This window comes from Canis lupus, chromosome 19 (genome assembly GCF_011100685.1).
Source record: "Canis lupus familiaris isolate Mischka breed German Shepherd chromosome 19, alternate assembly UU_Cfam_GSD_1.0, whole genome shotgun sequence".
NCBI lineage: Eukaryota > Metazoa > Chordata > Mammalia > Carnivora > Canidae > Canis > Canis lupus.
In genome coordinates, this window is record NC_049240.1 from 21,177,649 (window position 1) to 21,204,921 (window position 27,273).

The 27,273-nt window shown below is 38.6% G+C and overlaps 1 protein-coding gene across 1 annotated transcript in view; it reads left to right on the forward strand.

Moving 5' to 3' along the window:
- LOC119864422 (rho GTPase-activating protein 20-like) overlaps positions 1-21,775 on the forward strand; it is a 54,901-nt gene extending 33,126 nt beyond the window's left edge. Inside the window, exons 13-22 of the mRNA XM_038565232.1 lie at positions 2,000-2,109; positions 2,628-2,817; positions 4,056-4,167; positions 7,435-7,610; positions 10,888-10,997; positions 11,515-11,704; positions 12,959-13,070; positions 16,932-17,105; positions 18,333-19,168; positions 21,486-21,775. Coding sequence (XP_038421160.1) covers positions 2,000-2,109; positions 2,628-2,817; positions 4,056-4,167; positions 7,435-7,610; positions 10,888-10,997; positions 11,515-11,704; positions 12,959-13,070; positions 16,932-17,077 — 1,146 coding nt within the window. The 3' untranslated portion in view covers positions 17,078-17,105; positions 18,333-19,168; positions 21,486-21,775. The remainder of the gene's footprint in view (positions 1-1,999; positions 2,110-2,627; positions 2,818-4,055; positions 4,168-7,434; positions 7,611-10,887; positions 10,998-11,514; positions 11,705-12,958; positions 13,071-16,931; positions 17,106-18,332; positions 19,169-21,485) is intronic.
- Positions 21,776-27,273: the final 5,498 nt, after the last annotated feature.

Consider the following 27,273-nt stretch of genomic DNA (forward strand, 5'->3'; position numbering starts at 1 on the left):
CTCTTCTTTTTTTCCTACATTATGTGCTTTCCTTATCAATCAAAAATGACCACTCACGGAAGGCATCTTCAGAAAATCAGCCAGTATAAAATCATGCAGAATCCTAAGAAAGAAACTAAATTCTGGGAACAGAGTGAACTTGGACAGTGAATCTGTTCTTCTGGTAGCATGTGTTTTAAAGGTGGGGAAAATTCTAGCTTTATCCACACATGAGTTACTCAAGCTGTGATGGTGTCTTTCATTATGATTGCCCAAGAACCAACATAGGCATAACTGATTAAGAACTTGTCAAACTGGAAAACACTTCATGAAATCAAAATTTAAGGAAGGTACTGTAGAAGGTAAAAGCTCCTTACATTAGAAATACTTTCTGTTTTCACCACACACCTCCCACCTGAGGACTCCATGCAAAAGACTAATACTAATGTGACTACTATAATAATAAGAAATTTCAAAATATACATTGACACATACATAATGTTTACCAAAGAAAACATCCTGTCTCTGATGACTTCCTCACCATGCTCCTAATGAAGGCAGTTTCCAAAAGAAAAATCACATGAAAAATTTCAGAATAGATCTAGAAGTTTACAATAGTAAGCAAATGTTTACTTTATGAGGAATATAAAAAGGCTCAGTGAGGCGACCAATCATTGTTAACCATCATTGTCTCCTGTTTCTTGATGCCTTTTACTTTATAAGTCATGGAGGAAGGATTTTGCCATTTGTGTCTCCTTTCACCAGATCCTAGGTTATCCTTTTGTTAATATTTGTGATGTCTAGCCCACCATCCAAGGTTATAACGACACAGTAACCAGCTCTAGCTACATGCCTCTTTTGATAAATCTAACTTTAGGAGTAGGTGCAATGGACAAAGGTAGTTTGGAATTCTGAAAATTCAATAGATCGTCTCAAGAACTAGATTAATTTGGAAATTATACAGCTACATCACAGATATCCCATTCTATTGCTAAAATGGTAATGGAGAAAGAACTGAAAACTAGAACAAAGAATTTAATCCATCTACCTTGGCACTTGCTAACAGCTCTGAACAAAACTATATTAAGGCAGTTATTATGGCACTCTTAGAACCAAGGTCATATGTGGTCCTTCCTTGTCACATTTGGTCTTTGCTTGTCCCCCATTACTGTTTAACTATATGAAAGATAGCAATAGTCTCTGACCATTACTACACTGAGCTAGAGTAAAACACACCAGTAAATATATATATAGGCATCAAGACACAAGGAAAAGAATGATCATCCATTAGGTACTTGAATACCATGATAAGTGTTTCCCTCTTGAAGGTGCACACATACAATTGATGTTTCTAGCAAGACTTAGTAGGGTCTTTTCTATTTCCGTGTTATAGGCACAGACTAGGAAGATGGTGACCACGTGTGCATAGAGTTCTTAGACATTTCTGAAGCTTTCCCTACCTAAAGTTGACTAATCTTTGTGGAGAATCAGACTCTGCAACCTTGGCCTGAATAGTATCATGTCAAACTCTCTGGAGAATTGGTCTACACTAGAAATGAATACATCCTCAGGAACATCAGGAGTTTGCCATTAGACCATCTACTTTTGTACAGTTAAGGAAAGGAAGAATGAAGCAATGATGAGAGTAGCTTTTGTAGTAGTTTGCAAAAAAGCACACAAAAGAGTAAGTGCCATATGATAGAAGGGAGCTTTGTCTTCCTTTCCACTGAAGCGTAGGCTCTGCTTTGATGCTTTCGTTTTTGTTGGAGAAAATCCACAACCTGTTTTTGCACGTGCAATTCAATGGAGAGTATGAGGTGAACTCCGTGTGGGTCACAGTTTGGGTATCTATGAAGAAATTAGGGACTGAACTGAAGTTTTGAACTAAGTGTTTTCTCTGTGATATTTCCAATATATATTTTGTATCATATATACATATATTTGTGTGTGTGTGTGAGTCTCTACATCTGTGTGAGTGTGTCTGTTTGCATGTATTTATTTATTTTTCTAACCACATAAGGATTTTCTTGAAAATATCGAAGGAAGTTTACTTTCATCGGAACTCTATGAAAAATGGCTTGGTGTTCTTGACGAAGTGACTGAGGAGGAGAAAATAAATGCAGCCCAGAGGTAATGATGCAATAATTACTCTACTCTGGTCATGGCTCAGAAATACAGCCAATATACTATTAGGAAAATATTGGCTTCCTTCTTGCCACTTTGACCACTAAAATAACATTCAATGCCAAATAGTTTCAATTCTTCACACCCACGGAGGCCAGTTTCAGAATACAGGCATGCCTTATGGCTATTATTGCTCTTCTCCTGACCTTATTAACGTGGACTCCTTAGCCATTGTACACCTTCTGAATATATGAAAATGGTAGACAAAAGTCAGTGGCCTAAGAGAGATGCCAGAGCATCAACAGCCCATAGTATAGCCTTCAGTTTGTCAAACATTCAACTGGAGTGGGTTAGCTCAGAAATTGAATTCGGTAAAACATATTTGTATACATTCATGCCTGGAACTCTGCTACAGCAGGTTGTATACTAGTTCTAGTAAGATGTTCTCTGCTCTCTGTCTCTATACTTCCAGCTGCTAAGTGCAATGGCTTGCCTTATTCAAAAGTGCATCTTTCTGACTTTAGGCTTCTAGCTCAGCTGCCAAATGTGAATGTTGTTGTCTTGCGGTACCTTTTTGGAGTGTTATACAGCATTGAGCAAGAATCCTCACCCAACCAGATAACACCTTATGATTTATCAGTGTGTATAGCCCCAAGCATTCTTTGTCCACCTAATTCTGGCAGCTTGGAATTGGAAGAGAACTTCGTAAAAAAGGTAGGGAGAGCTCTCATATGTGTCCCCTGGGGTTTAGAATCCATGCTTTGAATCTGAAATGTGTAGTAGTAAATTGGATGGATCAGTTCTGAAAAGTGCACATCTTCATAGGCTTCCTTGGAATGGCAGAGTTTGCCATCCTTCTCTGGTGGAATATGGGAAGGGGTGTTGTTAAAGTGGGAAACACAGAGCAGTTGAGTCACTTCTTTCCCATCCAAGAGATTCAATACTAGACTGACTAAACAAAAGAGAGAGAAGAGTGATATAATATGGTAGAAAAGACCTTGGCTCTAGAGTTTGACAAGCCAAGGTTCAAATCTCAGCCTGATCCTTGAGGGGGGAACTTGTAAACTTGAGCGAAGGCATGGCTTCCTCATGACACAATGGTAACAAGACCTAGCTCCTGTGGTTGTTACTGGCACATCCTAGGTGTCTCGGGCACTATGAGCACCCATGGATCCAAACACATTGCCTTTGCTCTGCAAGTTGTGGCTCATTTAGAAAAATACTTGGCTACTCTTTTGCCTCTGCTACATCAGACAGAAACTAGTGAGATATTCCAGAACATCCTAATGAAGCCACACATGCCTAATAAGATGGCAGCTTTTCCCCAAGCTCATGCCAAGAGCCAGCGTTAGGCAAAGCAAGACCTGAGAAGGGACTGCAGTTAGACAGACAGACATGTTTTCTCCCCAGCCCTGTGAGTTTTTACTCAAAAAAAAAGAAAAGAATAGAAAAAGAAAAACATAAAAAAAATATCCACAGGAGTATCCACATTCCAAAAAAATATTCTTCCCTATATAAGAAATGGATTTCATAGGATTTTGTCTATGCTTTATACATTTTAATCAGTTATGATACTAAGTTACAACCCAATATTTTCTGGAAGCAGAAGTTTACAAAATAAGTAAACTTTAAGAAGGTAGGTTACTTTGAAAGCTATCCTAGTTTTAAAGATGTAACCACTGGTATCACAATATTAGTTATTAAATGTCACAAATTAGGACTTTAGCCCACTGACTAGTAGTATTTTAAAATCTGTACTCAAAGTACAACAGAAAGTATCATGCTTTCTTATTTTATTAGAGAACTTGGGTTTCTATATATTTTTATCAACTCTGAAGTTTTCATAGAAGTCTTTCACATTTTTGGTTAGATCCAAGGTCTATAAACAAAATGTGACTTCTAACTCTTCCATATGAAAAAGAGCACCCCATTGTGTTCTTTTTGCATTACAGGCTTCTCTTATACAATTTTTGTATGAAAATTGCCTCGGGATATTTGGAGAAGACATCACTTCTCTCTTGGGAGAGAATTCAAAGAGTTGTCATAACAATGAGAAGGCTGCAGGTACTGTGAATAGTTTAATAGGCTTTAGGGAGACACAGACAGCAAGGTTGCCAGGGGTCATGGCAGATACTTAGCCCTGTTCTGGAGCCCAGAGCATCCCCAGGGCAATGATTCCCAGCTGCTCCTTCTCTGAAGGCTGGCTAACAGGTCAAGGGAAGTTTTACACTGTTGGAGACCCAAGAAAGCATAGAAACTTCAAGACATTTCTGGCAGTATTAGGAAATAGCATGGTATGATACAGTGTTTGGGGATTTTTTTTAACACAATTTTAAATGGATCCCACATCTATATTATATATGTTGTTAAGCATATAATGCATAATTATTAATTTCTACTTATAATATATAAATGTGCTCTGGTTGAAACCAGAGCAGGGGGGTTTTATTCCTGCTCCATCCTCTTTTTGATCAATGGCTCTTGAGGCACCACAGGATTCTGGTGCTCTTTAAAATGAGTTGAAAAGAACCAGCGTCATTGAGAGAAAAGGACTTGACTTGATGTCAAACCTAGGTATTTGTGTATTGGTGCTGGCTCTCAATTGGTCCCCATGTCTTCAATAAGGTAGCTTCTCCTCCTTTCATATGGTGGAGGAAGAGTTCCCAGAAGCAAGAGGGACTTTTCAAGAGTTAATGTGGGAGAGGACTGTGCAAAGGACCACGCCAAAGGTGGTGGTTTACAAGATGAGGAGGCTTTATTTCTTAAGACCACACATCATAAAACTCACAGCAACACCATTACACACATATCCTTTCCTTCACTGGCTTTTCCTCCTCAGTTCTGTACACCAGCATTTCCTAAGGAGTATTCCAAGTAGGGTAGGAAGAATCTTTGAAATACTAACTCATTTTTTTTTACCTGAGATATTCCTTCCCTCATCCTTCTTCCTGTCTTAAGCTGCCTTAAGAGACAACTCACCTCCTCAGGGAATAGAAGCAAGAGGAGAATATGAGGAAAACGGTGCTCTTTGATGCTTATGAGTCTTAAAGACTTAGCTTTCTAGGAAACAGAAATGATTCATGGCATAGAGTAGAAGATTTAGGTGGCAATCCCAAGGGGAAAAAGCCCAAAACCACTAGGTAGGTACATGGGATATCTGCACCATTTCCTGCATGGAAACCAAATGGAAGCAGAAATTCCTCACAGAACAGCGAGCTGACATGTCTAAGAACAATGGGACCCTCTATGTCCATGCAGAGTTTCTTATACCTCAACATGGAACATGTATCTCCTTCAGTCCCAGAAGAGTATGGAAGAAAAAGAAAGTCACTGGGTGTGAAAGACATGCCTCAGCAATAGGAGTACAGGTCAATTTCCCAGGACCAGAGAGCAGTCTGGACCCCGCAGCGGCTATTTATATACATCAATGACACAGAGCAATCAGATAAGTGGCACTTCACCATTTTACAACCTGTCTGGCACCAGAACACTCCAGAACAGACACACTCATGGGGGCAATTAAGAAAACCTAAATCTCTACCAGTCTCGGAACAGAGAATCAAACTGGACAACAAGTGAGCTATTTAGAACTACAGAACTGTACATTTCTGACTTATGCCAGTGTATAGACGGAGATTGCTATCAGTGCATATAGAATATATGATCCATGCATTGTTTTCCCTTTCCCAGAAAGGGTTCTCTCGTCAAATAGGCTTGGGAAATTCATATTTTCCTTTTGGAAGTCAAATGCACCAGTTTTTCCCAGATTTATTTGACATTATTCGACCCTTTTGAAGCGACCCCATTCATTAATGATCCTGGAAATATTTATTGCCTTGTGCCGAGTAGTATCTTATATATTTAGTTTAACTTGGTGTAGGCAGCATCATTTATGTTACAGTTGAGCAAACCAAAGCTTTAAAATGCTGAGTTTCGGGATCCCTGGGTGGCGCAGCGGTTTGGCGCCTGCCTTTGGCCCAGGGCGCGATCCTGGAGACCCGGGATCGAATCCCACATCGGGCTCCCGGTGCATGGAGCCTGCTTCTCCCTCTGCCTGTGTCTCTGCCTCTGTCTCTCTCTCTGTAACTATCATAAATAAATAAAAATTAAAAAAATAAATAAAATAAAATGCTGAGCTTCCTAAGTGGCAGAACCAGGATGCTTCTGGTGCAGTGCTGGCCCCACACGAGTGGAGGTGCTGATGCACGTACTATATCCCAAAAAAGCCAAATTGCCCAGTGTTTAAGGTTATTTGGTGAAATGTTCCTCATCTTTTTATCCTTCGACAGCTTGTCTCATCTGTTGACTCTTAAAGCAATCGGTTATTTAAGAAATGTTAAGATATCTTCAAAGGGAAACATTCACAGCTGAGCAGTAGAAATTTGAACTCAGCTTCTCGCTGCTGATCTCCTTTTCTTTGGAAAGTTCTTCCTTCAATAGGGAATGTTGAGTAATTAAAAATCATCTCTGGAAACTGGTGGTCTATCAATGCACTCCTAACCTCTTATTGTTTTGCATTTTCTATGTTTTCTTTCAAGCCTTGTACGTTTATGTAGGTGTATATACACATGTATGTTTGAGTGTGTGTGTGAGGAAGTGTGTTTCCACACTTCATTGTGGTTTAGGCTCTTTTCAGTAAATGTTAAACATATTTAACCAAAAACATCATCTCTGGGTGGGTTGGTGGGGTTGACAAGAGAACACAGACACCACATAGCCAGCATGTAATGACTACTTCCCAAGAACCCTGACTGCAGAAAGTCATCCTTGAAGATGGCCCAGAGCAGTGGAACCAGAGAAGTAGGGGTCAGGCAGATTGTGTCCTGAGAGGCAATTCCTTTGGATGGTAGAAACTTGAGCACTCAGAAACCCAAGGAGAGAATCTGAGGCTGAGGGGAGCCTGGTTGTGAAAGCACAGGATTAACAACCTAGCTTGATTTGCATACCAAAAACTTATAGCTCTTAAAATCAGAAAAAAATAAAAAAATAAAATCAGATCTGATACCTGAACCCACTGATCACACCAGTAGAAAACAAACACCTACAGTTTCAGTGCCTCCAGATCAGTGTAATGGCAGTAACTGATGGCAGAGGAAATAATCACTTTGAGTCTGATCAAGTCCCTAGGTTTAACCGTCAGTCTGAAAGTTATTGGCAAGAACTCATCAATGCCATGAGGATGCTGTTAGCCAACATCAGAACATGGAGAGTTCTACACAACAAATGACTCAGTTTCCCTCTTCTAGCCTCTACAATGAACATGCTGTATAATGGCAATGGTGAAAATAAGTCTACGTGAATTAAAACACACTAATCTCCCTTCTTCCTTAGATTCTGTACAGAACACCAAGGAAAGCAGTGCTTTCACAAACTCGTCCTTTGGCCACTGTGCTGGCACTTGGCAGAACAACCAGTGCACAGCTGCACCGTCTGAAAAATCAGGACAGCTCTTTGGAGTTTCCCTCACGGATATATTTCATAAGGACAACTTCCCGTTCCCAATACTGGTAGGTCTCAGTTTGGTCTTTTATTGCCTTCCTGAGGAGAGGGACCTCGGAGAGGCCAAGTGTCCTCATGCAAACCTACTTAAATGGAGAAATCATTAGACAGCACCTGGCTTTGGGTGAGAAACTTGGTAGTGTCATTTGATTTACCTACTGCAGAGTCATGAGGCCAATACACTGAACGACGTTTTGTCCATTCCACTTGTTTCCACAGAGACCCATGTAGGCCTGTTCAGATCAGTCAAAATGGACTCTGTGTGCATGAATCATCTTCACATTCTGCTGTTGTCTTCCTAAACTCACAGTAGTCTCAGGTCTCTTTCAACTGAGTCTACTTAATCTAACAACTGAAAACATCTTACCTAAGCATAAAGACTCATCTGGAGGCATATATGAATCTGCTAATTCTAAAAGAGGATGTTAAATGACAGCCAGAATTTGGCCTGTGTTATCTCCAATCGGTGTACTGAATTGTCAGTATGGAAATTTGCAGAGTACCCAGGACCTCTGCAATGCTGCACTAGATTTGGGAATGTTATCCTAGTGGTGAAGAAATTAACCACGTTAGTTACATGCTAGCTGCTACCCCAGTCCTTGCATCACAGCAATTTTAGGGGGTAGCTAGAACTATCATCCTCCACACATTATAAATGGATTAGAAAATTTTCAGTACAGTTCGCATGTGCCCCAGGTAACACAGTAGATCAGAAGCATAGTAGGTTTCTGAACCTTAGGTCCATCTGACTCCAGCGCTTATATCTTTCTACACTGTAGGGAGAGGACATGAAGATAGAGCAAAGGACGTTGAAAGACTCATGAAGGGAATGTAATCAGAGAATAAGAGAGTATTTGAGCTTTTCTTTTAAAGAGGAAGGGAAATAGAGATAGTAGGAATGGAGGATACAATCACTTAAAGAGGAATCAACAAATGGGAAATGGGTATAGAAAAAGATTTCCATATATGGGGAAGAGCATCTATGGAAGGGAATAATGAGAAAAGACTGATAAAGTAGGAGACAGGTGAGGATTCCACAAGGCCTTGAAACACGGAAGTTTGATTTAAAAGGGTAAAGTCAATGAAAAAAATCTGATTTAAATAAGTGATTACAAAGTTTCAGTGTATGTAAGGTGGATTTTGGGTAAAACTATAGAGAGACATTGACTAAAGAATCTAAACTGACTTTACTTCTTGGAGCTCTAAAACTGTATACCATCCGATAGCCTAGCTCTTTCAAAAAGGAAGCAAGCTTTTGCTCTGGGCTTGGGATATGAAATGCCATATACTCTTCTTTTTTTCCTACATTATGTGCTTTCCTTATCAAATCAAAAATGACCACTCATGGAAGGCATCTTCAGAAAATCAGCCAGTATAAAATCATGCAGAATCCTAAAAAAGAAACTAAATTCTGGGAACAGAGTGAACTTGGACAGTGAATCTGTTCTTCTGGTAGCATCTGTTTTAAAGGTGGGGAAAGTTCTAGCTTTATCCACACATGAGTTACTCAAGCTGTGATGGTGTCTTTCATTATGATTGCCCAAGAAAAAACATAGGCATAACTGATTAAGAACTTGTCAAACTGGAAAACACTTCATGAAATCAAAATTTAAGGAAGCTACTGTAGAAGGTAAAAGCTCCTTACATTAGAAATAGTTTCTGTTTTCACCAAACACCTCTCACCTGAGGACTCCATGCAAAAGACTAATACTAATGTGACTACTATAATAATAAGAAATTTCAAAATACACATTAACACATACATAATGTTTACCAAAGAAAACATCCTGTCTCTGATGACTTCCTCACGATGCTCCTAATGAAGGCAGTTTCCAAAAGAAAAATCACATGAAAAATTTGAGAATAGATCTAGAAGTTTACAATAGTAAGCAAATGTTTACTTTATGAGGAATATAAAAAGGCTCAGTGAGGCGACCAATCATTGTTAACCATCATTGTCTCCTGTTTCTTGATGCCTTTTACTTTATAAGTCATGGAGGAAGGATTTTGCCATTTGTGTCTCCTTTCACCAGATCCTAGGTATCCTTTTGTTAATATTTGTGATGTCTAGCCCACCATCCAAGGTTGTAACGACACAGTAACCAGCTCTAGCTACATGCCTCTTTTGATAAATCTAACTTTAGGAGTAGGTGCAACGGACAAATGTAGTTTGGAATTCTGAAAATTCAGTAGATCGACTCAAGAACTAGATTAATTTGGAAATTATACAGCTACATCACAGATATCCCATTCTATTGCTAAAATGGTAATGGAGAAAGAACTGAAAACTAGAACAAAGAATTTAATCCATCTACCTTGGCACTTGCTAACAGCTCTGAACAAAACTATATTAAGGCAGTTATTATGGCACTCTTAGAACCAAGGTCATATTTGGTCCTTTCTTGTCGCAAGTGGTCTTTCCTTGCCCCCCATTACTGTTCAACTATACGATAAATAGCAATAGTCCCTGACCACTACTACACTGGGCTAGAGTAAAACACACCAGTAAATATATATATAGGCATCAAGACACAGGGGAAAGAATGATGATACGTTAGGTACTCGAATAGCATGATAAGTGTTGCCCTCTTGAAGGTGCACACCTGCAATTGATGTTTCTAGCAAGGTTTAGTAGGGTCTTTTCCATTTCCATGTTATAGGCACAGACTAGGAAGATGGTGACCACGTGTGCATAGAGTTCTTAGACATTTCTGAAGCTTTCCCTACCTAAAGTTGACTAATCTTTGTGGAGAATCAGACTCTGCAACCTTGGCCTGAATAGTATCATGTCAAACTCTCTGGAGAATTGGTCTACACTAGAAATGAATACATCCTCAGGACCATCATGAGTTTGCCATTAGACTCTCTACTTTTGTACAGTTAAGGAAAGGAAGAATGAAGCAATGATGAGAGTAGCTTTTGTAGTAGTTTGCAAAAAAGCACACAAAAGAGTAAGTGCCATATGATAGAAGGGAGCTTTGTCTTCCTTTCCACTGAAGCGTACGCTCTGCTTTGATGCTTTCGTTTTTGTTGGAGAAAATCCACAACCTGTTTTTGCACATGCAAGTCAATGGAGAGTATGAGGTGAACTCCGTGTGGGTCACAGTTTGGGTATCTATGAAGAAATTAGGGACTGAACTGAAGTTTTGAACTAAGTGTTTTCTCTGTGATATTTCCAATATATATCTTTTATCATATATACATATATTTGTGTGTGTGTGAGTCTCTACATCTCTGTGAGTGTGTCTGTTTGCATGTATTTATTTATTTTTCTATCCACATAAGGATTTTCTTGAAAATATCGAAGGAAGTTTACTTTCATCGGAACTCTATGAAAAATGGCTTGATGTTATTGACGAAGTTACTGAGGAGGAGAAAATAAATGCAGCCCAGAGGTAATGATGCAATAATTACTCTACTCTGGTCATGGCTCAGAAATACAGCCAATATACTATTAGGAAAATATTGGCTTCCTTCTTGCCACTTTGACCACTAAAATAACATTCAATGCCAAATAGTTTCAATTCTTCACACCCACGGAGGCCAGTTTCAGAATACAGGCATGCCTTATGGCTATTATTGCTCTTCGTCTGACCTTATTAACGTGGATTCCTTAGCCATTGTACACCTTCTGAATATATGAAAATGGTAGACAAAAGTCAGTGGCCTAAGAGAGATGCCAGAGCATCAACAGCCCATGGTATAACCTTCAGTTTGTCAACATTCAACCGGAGTGGGTTAGCTCAGAAATTGAATTCGGTAAAACATATTTGTATACATTCATGCCTGGAACTCTGCTACAGCAGGTTGTATACTAGATCTAGTAAGATGTTCTCTGCTCTCTGTCTCTATACTTCCAGCAGCTAAGTGCAATGACTTGCCTTATTCAAAAGTACATCTTTCTGACTTTAGGCTTCTAGCTCAGCTGCCAAATGTGAATGTTGTTGTCTTGCGGTACCTTTTTGGAGTGTTATACAGCATTGAGCAAGAATCCTCACCCAACCAGATAACACCTTATGATTTATCAGTGTGTATAGCCCCAAGCATTCTTTGTCCACCTAATTCTGGCAGCTTGGAATTGGAAGAGAACTTCGTAAAAAAGGTAGGGAGAGCTCTCATATGTGTCCCCTGGGGTTTAGAATCCATGCTTTGAATCTGAAATGTGTAGTAGTAAATTGGATGGATCAGTTCTGAAAAGTGCACATCTTCATAGGCTTCCTTGGAATGGCAGAGTTTGCCATCCTTCTCTGGTGGAATATGGGAAGGGGTGTTGTTAAAGTGGGAAACACAGAGCAGTTGAGTCACTTCTTTCCCATCCAGGAGATTCAATACTAGACTGACTAAACAAAAGAGAGAGAAGAGTGATGTAATATGGTAGAAAAGACCTGGGCTCTAGAGTTTGACAAGCCAAGGTTCAAATCTCAGCCTGATCCTTGAGGGGGGGAGCTTGTAAACTTGGGCGAAGGCATGGTTTCCTCATGACACAATGGTAACAAGACCTAGCTCCTGTTGTCGTTACTGGCACATCCTAGGTGTCTCGGGCACTATGAGCACCCATGGCTCCAAACACATTGCCTTTGCTCTGCAAGTTGTGGCTCATTTAGAAAAATACTTGGCTACTCTTTTGCCTCTGCTACATCAGACAGAAACTAGTGAGATATTCCAGAACATCCTAGTGAAGCCACACATGCCTAATAAGATGGCAGCTTTTCCCCAAGCTCATGCTGAGAGCCAGCATTAGGCAAAGCAAGACCTGAGAAGGGACTGCAGTTAGACAGACAGACATGTTTTCTCCCCAGCCCTGTGAGTTTTTACTCAAAAAAAAAAAAAAAAGAAAAGAAAAGAAAAGAGAAAGAAAAAGAAAACATCAAAAAAAATCCACAGGAATATCCACATTCCAAAAAATATTCTTCCCTATTTAAGAAATGGATTTCATAGGATTTTGTCTATGCTTTATACATTTTAATCAGATATTATCCTAAGTTACAACCCAATATTTTCTGGAAGCAAAAGTTTACAAAATAAGTAAACTTTAAGAAGGTAGGTTACTTTGAAAGCTATCCTAGTTTTAAAGATGTAACCACTGGTATCACAATATTAGTTATTAAATGCCACAAATTAGGACTTTAGCCCACTGACTAGTAGTATTTTAAAATCTGTACTCAAAGTACAACAGAAAGTATCATTCTTTCTTATTTTATTAGAGAACTTGGGTTTCTATATATTTTTATCAACTCTGAAGTTTTCATAGAAGTCTTTCACATTTTTGGTTAGATCCAAGGTCTATAAACAAAATGTGACTTCTAACTCTTCCATATGAAAAAGAGCACCCCATTGTGTTCTTTTTGCATTACAGGCTTCTCTTATACAGTTTTTGTATGAAAATTGCCTCGGGATATTTGGAGAAGACATCACTTCTCTCTTGGGAGAGAATTCAAAGAGTTGTCATAACAATGAGAAGGCTGCAGGTACTGTGAATAGTTTAATAGGCTTTAGGGAGACACAGACAGCAAGGTTGCCAGGGGTCATGGCAGATACTTAGCCCTGTTCTGGAGCCCAGAGCATCCCCAGGGCAATGATTCCCAGCTGCTCCTTCTCTGAAGGCTGGCTAACAGGTCAAGGGAAGTTTTACACTGTTGGAGACCCAAGAAAGCATAGAAACTTCCAGATGTTTCTGGCAGTATTAGGAGATAGCATGGTATGATACAGTGTTTGGGATTTTTTTAAACACATTTTTAAATGGATCCCACATCTATATATATGATATATGTAGTTAAACATATAATGCATAATTATTTATTTCTACTTATAATATATAAATGTGCTCTGGTTGAAACCAGAGCACGGGACTTTTATTCCTGCTCCATCCTCTTCTTGATCAGTGGCTCTTGAGGCACCACAGGATTCCAGTGCTCTTTAAAATGAGTCGAAAAAAACCAGCATCATTGAGAGAAAAGGACTTGACTTGATGTCAAACTACCTCTCCAGAGTACAAACTCCAGTGCCCCATTTATCAGCTATACGACCTTTTGCCAATTACTCTAGCTCGGTATCACTTTATTCATGCCTAAAATGTGGATAAAAATAATGTCTAAATCTTAGAAATGTTGTCAAGATTCAATAAGATAAAGGATGTAAAACACATTTCTAGATGGCAATGAATAGAACTAGGAGAAGTTCCCCTGAGACTAGTGCGAGTATTATTGGAGCCTAGCTAATCACAGCTCATTGGCAACACCCCATTTTTTTGTAAAACGGAGTTTAGATTCAGAACCTGGAGACACACATCATCAATCCCTCCATACTTTTGACATGTCTTAGTTTTACGACATATACCTCATTGTGTTGAGGGAAGCTTTTGGATAATCCATGTCATCAGGAATTAAGATGAGTCAGTGCTGGTGTAAGACAAATGTTTGTTTTTCGTGTCATCACTGACAGAAAAACAAACTGTTGAATCCAAGCCTGTGAGAGTGATAGTGATTTCCAAAAGAGCACAACTGCAGAATGCTACCAAGTCCCCATCTGACATGGGTCCATCCACCCACATGTCTATAGTTTAGTAAGTCACTGAAGACTGGAATCTCCATAATGACCCTTGACACTTCCTCTTTATCTCTTTTTCCAATGAATGAGAAATGAACCCTTTCCAAGACCCAGCTATTTCCATTTAAAGTTTTTCCCTTGGTCCCATATATTCATATTGAGGAAATCTTCCCACAAATTATCTCCTCTTTCTTCAATGCCTATCATATCCTATGACATGGTTTTTGAATTGTATTGTACTGTGTTGTGTTGTATACTTTTATATGGATAATAAAAATCATTCCATAACCTAGTAGGTTAGACAACCATTTCTTTGGTTATGATTCACATAACACATCAGTGGAGGTTCATCTGAGCAGTTCTGGTCTCAGCTGAGGGAACTTGTGCACTTGCAGTTAGCCTGCAGCTCATCTGGAGCTAACCTAGGTGTTTGTGTATTGGCGCTGGCTCTCAATTGGTCCCCATGTCTTCAATAACGTAGGTTCTCCTCCTTTCATATGGTGGAGGAAGAGTTCCCAGAAGCAAGAGGGACTTTTCAAGAGTTAATGTGGGAGAGGACTGTGCAAAAGACCACGCCAAAGGTGGTGGTTTACAAGATGAGGAGGCATTATTTCTTGAGATCACACATCATAAAACTCACAGCAGCACCACTACCGCACATATCCTTTTCTTCACTGGCTTCTCATTCTCAGTTCTGTACACCAGCATTTCCTAAGGGGTATTCCAAGTAGGGTAGGAAGAATCTTTGAAATACTAACTCATTTTTTTACCTCAGGTATTCCTTCCCTCATCCTTCTTCCTGTCTTAAGCTGTCTTAAGAGGCAACTAAATCACCTCCTCGGACATAGAAGCAAGAGGAGAATATGAGGAAAAGGGATCTCCATGTTGCTTATGAGTTTATCAGAGTTGGCTTTCTAGGAAACAAAAATGATTCGTGGCATAGAGTAGAAGATTTAGGTGGCAATCTCATGGGAAAAGCCAAAACCACAGGGTAGGAATATAGGATATCTGAACCTTTCCCTGGATAGAAACCTAAAGGAAGCAATAATTCCTGACAGAATAGCAAGCTGACATGTCCAGGAAAGATGGGGCACTCTATGTCCATGCAGTTTCTTATACCTCAACATGGAACACATCAGTTAGTAAAAGTATCTCCATCAGTCCCAGAATAGTTGGAAGAAATAAAAAACCACTGGGTGTGAGAGACATGCCTCAGCAACAGGAGTACACACCAACTTCCCAGGATCAGAGAGCAATTTGGACACTTCAGCAGCTATTAGTATACACCAATGACACAGAGCAACCAGATAAGTGGCACTTCACCAATTTACAGCCTCCCCGGCACCAGAAGACTCCAGAACATAGACACACTCATGGGGGCAATTAAGAAAACCTAAATCACTACCAGTCTTGGAACAGAGAATCAAACTAGGCATCAAGTGAACTATTTAAAACTACAGAACGGTACATTTCTGACTTATGCCAGTGTATAGATGGAGATTGCTATCAGTGCATATAGAATATATGATCCATGCATTGTTTTATCTTTCCCAGGAAGGTTTCCCTTGTTAAATAGGTCTCGGAAATTCTTACTTTCCTTTTGGAAGTCAAATGCCCCAGTTTTCTTCCACATATATTTGACATTATTCCACCCTTTTGAAGTGACCCCTTTAATTAATCATCCTGGGAACATTTATTGCCTTGTGCAGAGTAGTGGCCAGGTGTTTAAGGTTATTTGGTGAAATGTTGCTCATCTGTTTATCCTTCGACACCTTGGCTCATCTGTTGACTCTTAAAGAATTCAGTTATTTAAGCAATGTTAAGGTATCTTCAAAGGGAAACATTCTTTTGAGCAGTAGAAACTTTGAACTCAGCTTCTCACTGCTGATCAACTTTTCTTTGGAAAGTTCTTGCTTCAGTAGGGAATGTTGAGTAACTAAAAATCATCTCTGGAAACTGGTGGTCAATAAATGCATTCATAACCTCAGGATACCTTGTTTTCCTTATTCTATGTTCCCTTTCAAGCCTTGTGCTTGTGTGTAGGTTTATATATACATGTATGTTTGAGTGTGTGTGTGAGGAAGTGTGTTTCCACACTTCATTGTGGTTTAGGCTCTTTTCAGTAAATGTTCAACCTATTTAACCGAAAACATCATCTCTGGGTGGGTTGGTGTGGTATCACAAGGGAACACAGCCACCACATAGCCAGCATGTAATGACTATTTCCCTTGGACCCTGACTGCAGAAAGTCATCCTTGAAGATGGCCCAGAGCAGAGCAACAGAGAAGTAGGGTCAGGCAGATTGTGTCCTGAGAGGCAGATCCTTTGGATGTTAGAACTTGAGCACTCAGAAAGTCAAAGAGGAAATCAGGCTGAGGGGAGACTGGCTGTGAAAGCAGAGGATTACCACACTCAGTTTGATTTGCATACCAAATCCTTCTAGCCTTTAAAATCAGATCTGACACCTGAACCCACTGATCACTCCAATAGAAAACAAACATCTACAGGTTCAGTGTCTCCTGTTGCATTGCAAAGACAGTAACTGATGGCACAGGAAATACTGACCTTCAATCTGATCGAGTCTCAGATCAGTCTGAAGGATATGAGGAAGAACTCTTCAACACCATAACGATGCTGTTAGCCAACATCAGAACGTGGAGAGTTGTACACAACAAATGACTCCGTTTCCCTCCTCTAGCCACTACAATGAACATGCTGTATAATGGCAATGGTGAAAATAAGGCTAAGTGAATGAAAATACACTAACCTCCCTTCTTCCTTAGATTCAGGCCAGAAGACCACTAAAAGAAGTCTTTTCAGAAGGTTAGCCTTTTGGTGCTGCGGTGGTATTTGCTGGAACAAGTGCACAGCTGAGCCTTCTGCAGAACCCAGAGAGCGCTTTGGAGTTCCCTCTCGCGGATATCTGTAGTAATGACAACTTGCCCTTCCCAATTCTGGTAGGTCTCAGGCTGGTCTTTTATTGCCTTCCTGAGGAGGGGGACCTCAGAGAGGCCAAGTGTTCTCATGCAAACCTACCCCAAATGGGGAAATCAATAGACAGCCCCTGGCTGTGGCTGAGAAGCTTTGGTAGTGTCATTTGATTTAGCTACTGCAGAGTCATGAGGCCAATACAGCAGGACAACTTTTTGTCCATTCCACTTTTTCCCAGAGGCCCGTGTAGGCCTGTTCAGATCAGTCAAAATGGACTCTGTGTGCATGAATCATCTTCATATTTTCCCATTGTCTTCTGAACTCACAGTAGTCTCCGGTCTCTTTCAACTGAGTCTACCTAATCTAACAACTGAAAACATCTTACCTAAGCCTAAAGACTCATCCTGTGCCAAGTATGAATCCATGAATCCTAACAGAATATGTTAAATGACAGTCACAGAGGCATCTTCAAAAAATCAGCCAGTATAAAATCATGCAGAATCCTAAAGCAGAAACTAAATTCTGGGGACAGAGTTAACTTGGATAGTGAATCTGTTCTTGTGGTAGCATCTGTTTTAAAGGTGGAGACTTCTAGCTTTTTCTGCACATGAGTATGTGAAGCTGTGATCGGTGTCTTTCATTATGATTGCCCACGAACTGACATAGGCATAACTGATTAAGAACTTGACACACTGGAAAACACTTCATGAAATCAAAATTTAAGGAAGCTGCTGTAGGAGTTAAAAGCCCCTTACATTAGAAATACTTTCTGTTTTCACCACACACTGCCCACCTGAAGACTCCTTGCAAAATACTAATACTACTATGACTACTAGTAATAATAATAATAATATTATTATTATTATTAATAACAATATAATATCAGTCCATTCATCCCTAAAATGTGGATAAAAATAATGTCTAAATCTTAGAAATGTTCTACAGATTAAATAAAATAATATATGTAAAATACATTTCTGAAAAAGCAGTTAATGGAACTAGGAGAAGTTTCCCTGAGACTAGTGTGAGTATTATTGGAGCCTCGCTAATCGCAGCTCACTGGCAAAACCCAATTTTGTTAAACGGAGTTTAGATTCAGAACCTGGAGACACATATCCTCAATCCCTCCATACTTTTAACATGTGTTCATTTTTTCTTTAGTGTAATCCATATCATTAGGAATTAAGATGAGTCTAGTGTCATGTCTGACAGTATGCTGTTATAAGACAAATGTTTGTTTTTTATTTCATCAGTGACAGAAAAACCACCTGTTGAATCCAAGCCAGTGAGAGAGAGAGAGTGATTTCCAAAAAGGCACAACTGCAGAATGCTACCAAGTCCCCATCTGGCATGGGTCCATCCACCTACATGTCTATAGTTTACTAAGTCATTGAAGACTGGAATCTCCATAATGATACTTGACACTTCCTTTTTCTTTATTCTTCCCATGAGTGAAAAATGAACCCCTTCCACGATCCAGCTATTTCCATTTAAAGGTTTTTCATTGGTCCCATATATTCATATTGAGGAAATCTTCCCACAAATTATTTCCTCTATCTTCAATGCCTACCATATCTATCATATTACATAGTTTTGTATTGTGTTGTGTTGTATGTATTTATATGAATAATAATCATTCCATAACTCAGTAAGCTTGACAACCATTTCCTTTGGCTATGATTCACATAACACTTCAGTGGAGGCTCATCTGAGCAGTTCTGGTCTCAGCTGAGGTCACCAGTGCACTTGCAGTTAGCCTCAAGCTCCTCTGGAGCTTACCTAGGTGTCTGTCTATTGGCGCTGTCTCTCAATTGGTCCCCATGTCTTCAATAAGGTAGCTTCTCCTCCTTTCATATGGTGGAGGAAGAGTTCCCAGAAGCAAGAGGGACTTTTCAAGAGTTAATGTGGGAGAGGACTGTGCAAAGGACCACGCCAAAGGTGGTGGTTTACAAGACGAGGAGGCAATATTTCTTGAGACAACACATCATAAAACTCACTGCAGCACCAGTACCACACATATCCTTTCCTTCACTGGCTTTTCATCCTCAGTTCTCCACACCAGCATTTCCTAAGTAGTATTCCAAGCATGGTAGGTAGAATCTTTGAAATACTAACTCATTTTTTTACCTCAGGTGTTCCTTCCCTCATCCTTCTTCCTGTCTTAATCTGCTTACAAGGCAACTAAATCACCTCCTCGGACATAGAAGCAAGAGGAGAATATGAGGAAAATGGAGTTCTTTGCTGCTTATGAGTTTTACAGATTTAGCTTTCTAAGAAACAAAAATGATTTGTCACATAGAGTAGAAGATTTACGTGGCAATCTCATGGGAAAAGCCCAAAACCACTAGGCAGGTACATGGGATATCTGCACCATTCCTGGATGGAAACCAAAAGGAAGCAGAAATTCCTCACAGAATAGTGAGCTGACATGTCTAAGAGAGATGGGGCCCTCTACATCCACGCAGAGTTTCTTATACCTCAACATGGAACAGATCAGTTAGTAAAAGTATCTCCATCAGTCCCAGAATAGTATGGAAGAAATAGAAAGCCACTGGGTCTGAAAGACATGCCTCAGCAACAGGAGTACAGACCAATTTCCCAGGACCAGAGAATCAAACTAGACATCAAGTGAGCTATTTAGTACTACAGAACTGTACATTTCTTACACATGCCTGTGTATAGACTGAGAGTGGTATCAGTGCATATAGAATATATGATCCATGCATTGTTTTCCCTTTCCCAGAAAGGGTTCCCTTGTCAAATAGGTTTGGGAAGTTCATGCTTTCCTCTTGGAAGTCAAATGTGCCAGTTTATTCCACATTTAGTTGACATTATTTGACTCTTTCGAAGTGACCCCATTAATTAATGTTCCTTGGAACATTAATAAACATTTCTCTAAATTTATTTCTTTTTTTTTTTAAAGATTTTATTTATTTATGATAGTCACACACAGAGAGAGAGAGAGAGGCAGAGACACAGGCAGAGGGAGAAGCAGGCTCCATGCAGGGAGCCCGATGTGGGATTCGATCCCGGGTCTCCAGGATCGCGCCCTGGGCCAAAGGCAGGTGCCAAACCGCTGCGCCACCCAGGGATCCCTCTAAATTTATTTCTTAAGTCATAGTTTAACATTCCACTCCCTGCTTAGAAGCCATCAATGGATTTCAATAAATCTTTGGTGTTTTCCTTTTTTTGTCCAAAAAAAAAAATCTCATCTTTAAAATCCTCCCCAATGCAGCCTGCTCTAGTAATTAGTATTGTCTTCACTCTTTCCCAGTGCAGATCCTTTAGTTTAGCTGGGTCAGACATATCCTTGGTTCCTGAACACAGCACACTCACTTTTCTACTATAATTCTCACCTCTTCTTGGACTCTGCATTGCCACACACTATGTAGGCTAGCCATTTGGGTTCTCCAATCCCAGTAATTTCACAAAGCCTTTCTGATCTCAATTTAATTTTTTCTTTATAAAATATGAGCACCTAACCCTACTAGACAGTGGCTCACATGCTGCTTTGACCATCAGGAATTATGCTGATGTGTTCATACGTTATACAGAAAATCCAAATTCCTGAGGTAAACAACTGTATCTTGTGTTAGTTTTATAGTACTTTTAAAGCCTGGCTAAATGTCTACTCAAAAAAATGTACGAATTAATATGTTCAATTTTCTAAGAGTATAGAGATTTTATAGAGACTGGTAGAAACTGCAAGTTTTAAAACATGAGGTTGAACACAGCACATGAAATTTTAGGGGGCGACAATAAGACATAGGTTTGAGTAATTGTTTTAGATATGACTTCACAGGCTGAGTCACATGTTCTTGGATAGACTATTTTTATTCATTATACAAACAACGTGATATTGGTGTGATATATTTGGGAATAATTGCATGTTTGTATGAAATTTAAATATCAACAATCCAGAATAAAAGGGGCAAAACACATAGCTGGGTAAGGCATCTGTGAGTTTTTAAACCAAGGAAGATATTGGAAAAAAAGGAAAGAAAGAAATTGACAAGAAGAGGAGATAGAAATACAAGGAGGTATAGAAAAGCTGAAACAACTAATTTGTCAATTGTGACTCATAGAAGAGATTTCTGACATAGGGAAATAGTTAATAAATGTTAGTTTTGCCCTCAGGATACTCCAGCATAATATCTCTGAGAACAGCAATTCATTTCTTAATTTTGAAGAAAAGATCCTGAGAACTCTGATAAACTGTAAAAGGATCTAACTGCATAATCTAGAATGAGTGACAGGCAATTAGGTGTTCCCCATTGGCCTTTACCATACCTGGGAGTAAGATGTGTGTAATCATTAGTTAATATGCACTTAGTGATACAGTTAAGGTTAAACATGTCTAAAAGTAAAATAAAGGTACTTAGAATGACTATCTTACTTTATTCCAGAAAGAAAGTTACTCACAGGCTACCAGTATAAGAAAACTATTTCTCAAAATTGGTGGATCAATTACCATGATGAATCTCTCTCTCTCTCTCTCTCTCTCCCTCTCTCTCTCTAATAACACTCAGTTTTTATTCATACGAGGAACATGTAAGAATTTGGTGAATGGAATATATACCAGTACAAGAAACCAGCTTTTTTTCAGAGAGCACTGAACAATGCCTTTTATATTTTTCTGTAATTCTTTCTATGCTAGTCGAATGGGCCAATAAATACTCTGAAGATTTATAGTGGATGGTGACTATTTTCCAGTTTTGTTTTGTTTTACTTACCCATAGCATAACTGGTGCTACGAGCAAATTGGTTTCTTCATAGTCTTGGGCCTCAATGTCAGTATTAATTTAGTTGGCTTACTCTTTTAAAGAATGAAGTCATTCCTTTGTCAAATAAAAGAAACAAGTAGAAAAACCAAACTGCCAAAGGAAAATTGTAATTTCTTAAAGTGGATAAAGAGAAACTGCTTTATAAGAATGGGAGGTTTTCCAAAATGTAAAAGTATAAAACTAGTTGGGAAATAAATAAACAAAACAAAGCAACACCATCCTCAGGATAATAATTATCTCTGTGCAAGGAAAGACTAGGATTAGGAGAAAGGGGAAAGAAAGAAACTCCAAGCACACATACATCAATTTAAATTCTTGGAAGATTTAAAAATGCTTACACTTCACCATGTGCTTCATACTTCTGAAGAACATGTTGTAGGTAACTTGATCATATAAATATCTACCACATACCCATGCATACACAAACGCACACATTGAATTGTATATGTAAACATACAGAACACTGTTAAATGAATAAGTAAACAAACGACAGAAATTTTAAGATTTTGTATTTATTCATAAGATACCGATAGAGAGGCAGAGACACAGACAGAGGGAGGAACAGGCTCCTCACAGGGAGCCAGATGCGGGACTCGATCCCCAGACCAGGATCACACCCTGAGCCAAAGGCAGGCAGGTGCTCAATCGCTGAGTCACCCAGAGGTCCCTAAAGTACAGAAATTCTTAGCATTCAGCAATTTTATCTGTGATTCCTCTGTATTGATGATCTGGTTCACTCAGTCCAAGTGGCTGAACAGTAGTACAACATTATATGATGATACATTTATGTGTGTACACATCTAGTCAAACTTTCTAGAGGCTTACCTAGTTTATTAGCTTTCAAAGAAATTGATTTTTTAAATCATCTCCATAAATGTTTTTCCCAGGCTTATTAATTTGTGTTTTGTTTTTATAATTCTGTTGCTTCAACTTTCTTACTCCTTTGATTTCTTCATCTAGCTTCTTGGATTAAATGCTAGCTAATTGTAGTAAATATATTTAAGACTATTCATAACTTCTAAGTATTGCTTTAGCTATACCTCACAAATTTATTTTTCATATTTTAGTTTGTTGATAAAACCATTACAGTTTATGATTTTCCTTGTGAAGTCTTTTTTAACCTAGTCATTATTTAAGCTTTTGGGTTTTTTTTTTTTCAGATTTTCTAACCTGTAGGATTTTAATTACTAGCTGTAATAGTTAATTTCTAATTAAACTGCACTGTAATCAGATAATATGGTTTGAATAACTATGACTCTTTGTGACTGAGAGTGTACAGTTAATTTTATAAATATTTAAAATGTTGCATGCATGCTTTAGGAGAATGTGTATTCTCTGTTGTATTCTCTTTTGAGTGCAGGGATATGGAAACTCACAATTATGTCATACGTGTTACTCAAATTCTCTATATATTCTCCAAATATGCAGTTTCTGAGAGAGGTGTTAAATTTTGCCATTATGCTTCTGTGAGCTTTTTTTAAAATTTTTATTTATTTGTGATAATCACAGAGAGAGAGAGAGAGAGAGAGAGGCAGAGACATAGGCAGAGGGAGAAGCAGGCTCCATGCACCGGGAGCCCAATGTGGGACTCGATCCCGGGTCTCCAGGATCGCGCCCTGGGCCAAAGGCAGGCGCAAAACCACTGTGCCCCCCAGGGATCCCTCTGTGAGCTTTTCACTTTTATTTTGTAATTCTGAGTTTTCGTAGTTGCTGGCTTTTGGTGTTTTATGGTTTAAGTCTATATTATTAGGCACATACAAATTTATAATTTCTATAGCCTTTTCATGAATTATAAATTATAACTTATTTGCTTTATTCGCATTAATGCTTCAACTTCATACTCGCCTTTGACAGATATTGTTGCACTAGCTTTTTTTTTTGGTTCATATATGCTTAGTCTATTTCTTTTTTTTCTTTTTATATTTTCTGTTTTAGGTTGTGTGTGTAGATGTGTCCCCTGTAAGCAGCATATAACTGATTTTTTATATCCACACTGATAATTTCTGATATTTATTAAAGCGATTTAATCTATTACATTTATTGTCATTATAGTGTATTTCGAGTTATACTGACAAACCATATTTTGTATTTTTATTTCATCAAAGATTTCTCCTGGTTCCTTTTTTCTTCTTTCCTAAGTTTTGTTAGATTCATAAATCATATTTTTGTATCCTCTGTGTCAATTTTTATTTATATTAGAATTTCTTAGCTATTATGTCTTTGACCACTTTTTCCAATATTCCTCTATTATCTCTTACTAGAATCCATTAAAATTTTATGAAACAATGATTCTCAAAGAACACTCGATACGAACAACCTTTTCACTTTTCCTCTTTGTACTGCATCCTGGGTAAAATTCTCAGTTCTTTTTTCCAGTTTAATTCCTTAACCTTGGTCATTCTAGAGTCTATTCTCTTACTTTCATATTTTTTCTTTTATTTTTTCTTTTTTCCACACCTATATGTTTTCTGGGATTACTAATCAGATCTTTTTCCTATTCATACAATTTTATATTTTTTCAATAAAGATCATTTCAGGGGCACATGAGTAGCTCAGTCGGTTGAGTATACAATTCTTGATTTCAGCTCAGGTCATGAGATGGAGCCCCCACATGGGGCTCCTCACTGGGCGGGGAGTCTGCTTGAGATACCTTCTCTCCTTCTCTCCTTCCCTGCTCTCTCTCGCTCATGTGCTCTCTCTTCATTAAATAAAAATCTTTAAAAAGATCATTTCATTCATTTTCCCCTCTGATTTTGGTACCAAGAAGTAGATCTTACTGTGACAAATACCTAAAAATGCCAAAGCAGCTTTAGAACCGGGTAAGGGGGAAGGATGTAGAAGTTTGGAGGGCCACACTGGGAAAAGCCCACATTGCTGTGAAGGAACTATTGGTAGAAATAATAGATGTTGAAGGCGATTCTGGTAAGAGTTCAGAAATAAAAGCAAGAGCTTCAGAGATAGACTCTATCTTCTTAGAGAATACATAACTAATCAGAAACAGATTGTTCGAAATATGGACGTTGAAGATTTTTCTGTGAGATCTCAGATGGAAATAAGGAACGTGTTATTGGAAACCATAAAAAAGGAGAACCTTGTCATGAAATGGCAAAAACTTGTCTTAATGAGTGTTCCAGTATTTTGTGGAAGTTTGAACTTGGAACAATAAAATCGGATATTTATCTGAGTAGATTGCTCAGGAAAGTTTTAAAGGAGCTTGTTTCCTCCTGACTCCTTATACTAAAATGCAAGAAGATAGAAATGAGTTGAAGAAGGTATTAAGCACAGAGAAGTCAGGACTCAAAGATGTGGAAAATTCTCAAGTTTCCTAATTTCTCAGTTTGTCATTTCTGCTCTAGCACTTGTGCTCATGCTCTTGCTACCCCTAGACAGTTCCCTTCTTGTCCTCTTCCCATCCATGTCCGACCTATAGAGTCAGCTTCCCAACAAAGTCTGTCTTGATTTGATCAGCCATGTTGGCATTTTCTCTTGTGAATTTCTGTAGCCTTATAATCATTTTCCTGTGATTTTTGTGACATGTAGTCTTTAAGGCACGTTTCATTTTTTAATTTTACATTTTCTGAAATTGAAATTTCAATTTTACTCTTTTGTCTGTGTATATATCTATATCTTTTTCAGCAATTCTCTGTTTACCCATCAAATGCTTTTTATGGATAACACATATGTAATCCACGGGTTCTAGAATATGAGGAAATAGAAAATGTGACTTCTGAATGGTTCTCAGGTGGTTCTCCATGGCACGTACCAGAGCAGGGCTAGAGCAGTGGGAAATTTAAGCAAACCAGTGGAGCCTTGCTCTGGTCACTCCACAGCCTTGAACAAGCAGCTCAACGCTTTTTTTATACTTTTTGCTTTATTATTTTATTTTTGGGTCTGAGCAAAAAGTTTCGTGAACCCAAAAATATTGGTATAAATGTGTAGTATGTTTTAGCTTTGTCTCTCTTAGGAGAACACAGGCTTCTGCACCCAAAGAGACTGGCACAGTTATGTCTAGATAATTGGGTCAGCTTATTCTTGATTGGTTTGTGTGCAAACATGCAGACTACATCCATAGTCATCACTCCTCTTAATCTTTCAAACATCTCTGAGCCAATCTCCTAAATGTTAGTTCCCTTCTAACATTTTCCTTAAAAAAATGGTGCCTCAGGCCTCCCAGAATGAACACAAATTTTATAGCATTAATAGTTCTTTGCAGACAGCAAATTTTAGATTTCTTTCCAAAGCACATGAATGGATTTTAAGAAAATCTGTAAATGGCTATAATTTAAGAAGAAAATATTATCCTTAAGAGAACATTATAAATTGGAGGGAAAAACAACCACAACTTTTATCTAGAAACTTGTTATCTTCTACCTCTGCCCCTTCTCCTGCATGCTCTCAATCAATCAATCAATAAAATCTTTATTTCAAAACAGGAAATGGGCTCACACAATTGTGGAGTCTGGCAAGTCTCAAATCTTTGTGTATTGTGAAAGAGAGTGGTCTAGTTTCATTCTTCTGCATGTGGATGTCCAATTTTCCCAGCACCATTTATTGAAGAGACTGTCTTTCTTCCAATGGATAGTCTTTCCTAATTTATCGAATATTAGTTGGCCATAAAGTTCAGGGTCCACTTCTGAGTTCTCTATTCTGTTCCATTGAACTATGTATCCGGTTTTTTTTTTATGTGTCTGCTTTTGTGCCGATACCACACTGTCTTGATGACCACAGCTTTGTAGTACAACCTGAAATCTGGCATTGTGATGCCCCCAGATATGTTTTTTTTTTAAATTCCCCTGGCTATTCAGGGCCTTTTCTGATTCCACACAAATCATAAAATAATTTGTTTTAACTCTCTGAAAACAATCCATGGTATTTTGATAGGGATTGCATTAAACGTGTAAATTGCCCTGGGTAACATTGACATTTTCACAATCTTAATTCTGCCAATCCATGAGCATGGAATATTTTTCCATCTCTTTGTGTCTTCCTCAATTTCTTTCAGAAGCGTTCTATAGTTTTTAGGGTATAGATCCTTTACCTCTTTGGTTAGGTTTATTCCTAGGTATCTGATGCTTTTGGGTGCAATTGTAAATGGGATTGACTCCTTAATTTCTCTTTCTTCAGTCTCATTGTTAGTGTATAGAAATGCCATTGATTTCTGGGCATTGATTTTGTATCCTGCCACACTACCCAATTGCTGTATGAGATCTAGCAATCTTGGGGTGGAGGCTTTTGGGTTTTCTGTGTAGAGTATGATGTCATCGGCAAAGAGGGAGAGTTTGACTTCTTCTTTGCCAATTTGAATGCCTTTAATGTCTTTTTGTTGTCTGATTGCTGAGGCTAGGACTTCCAATACTATGTTGAATAGCAGTGGTGAGAGTGGACATCCCTGTCTGGTTCCGGATCTTAG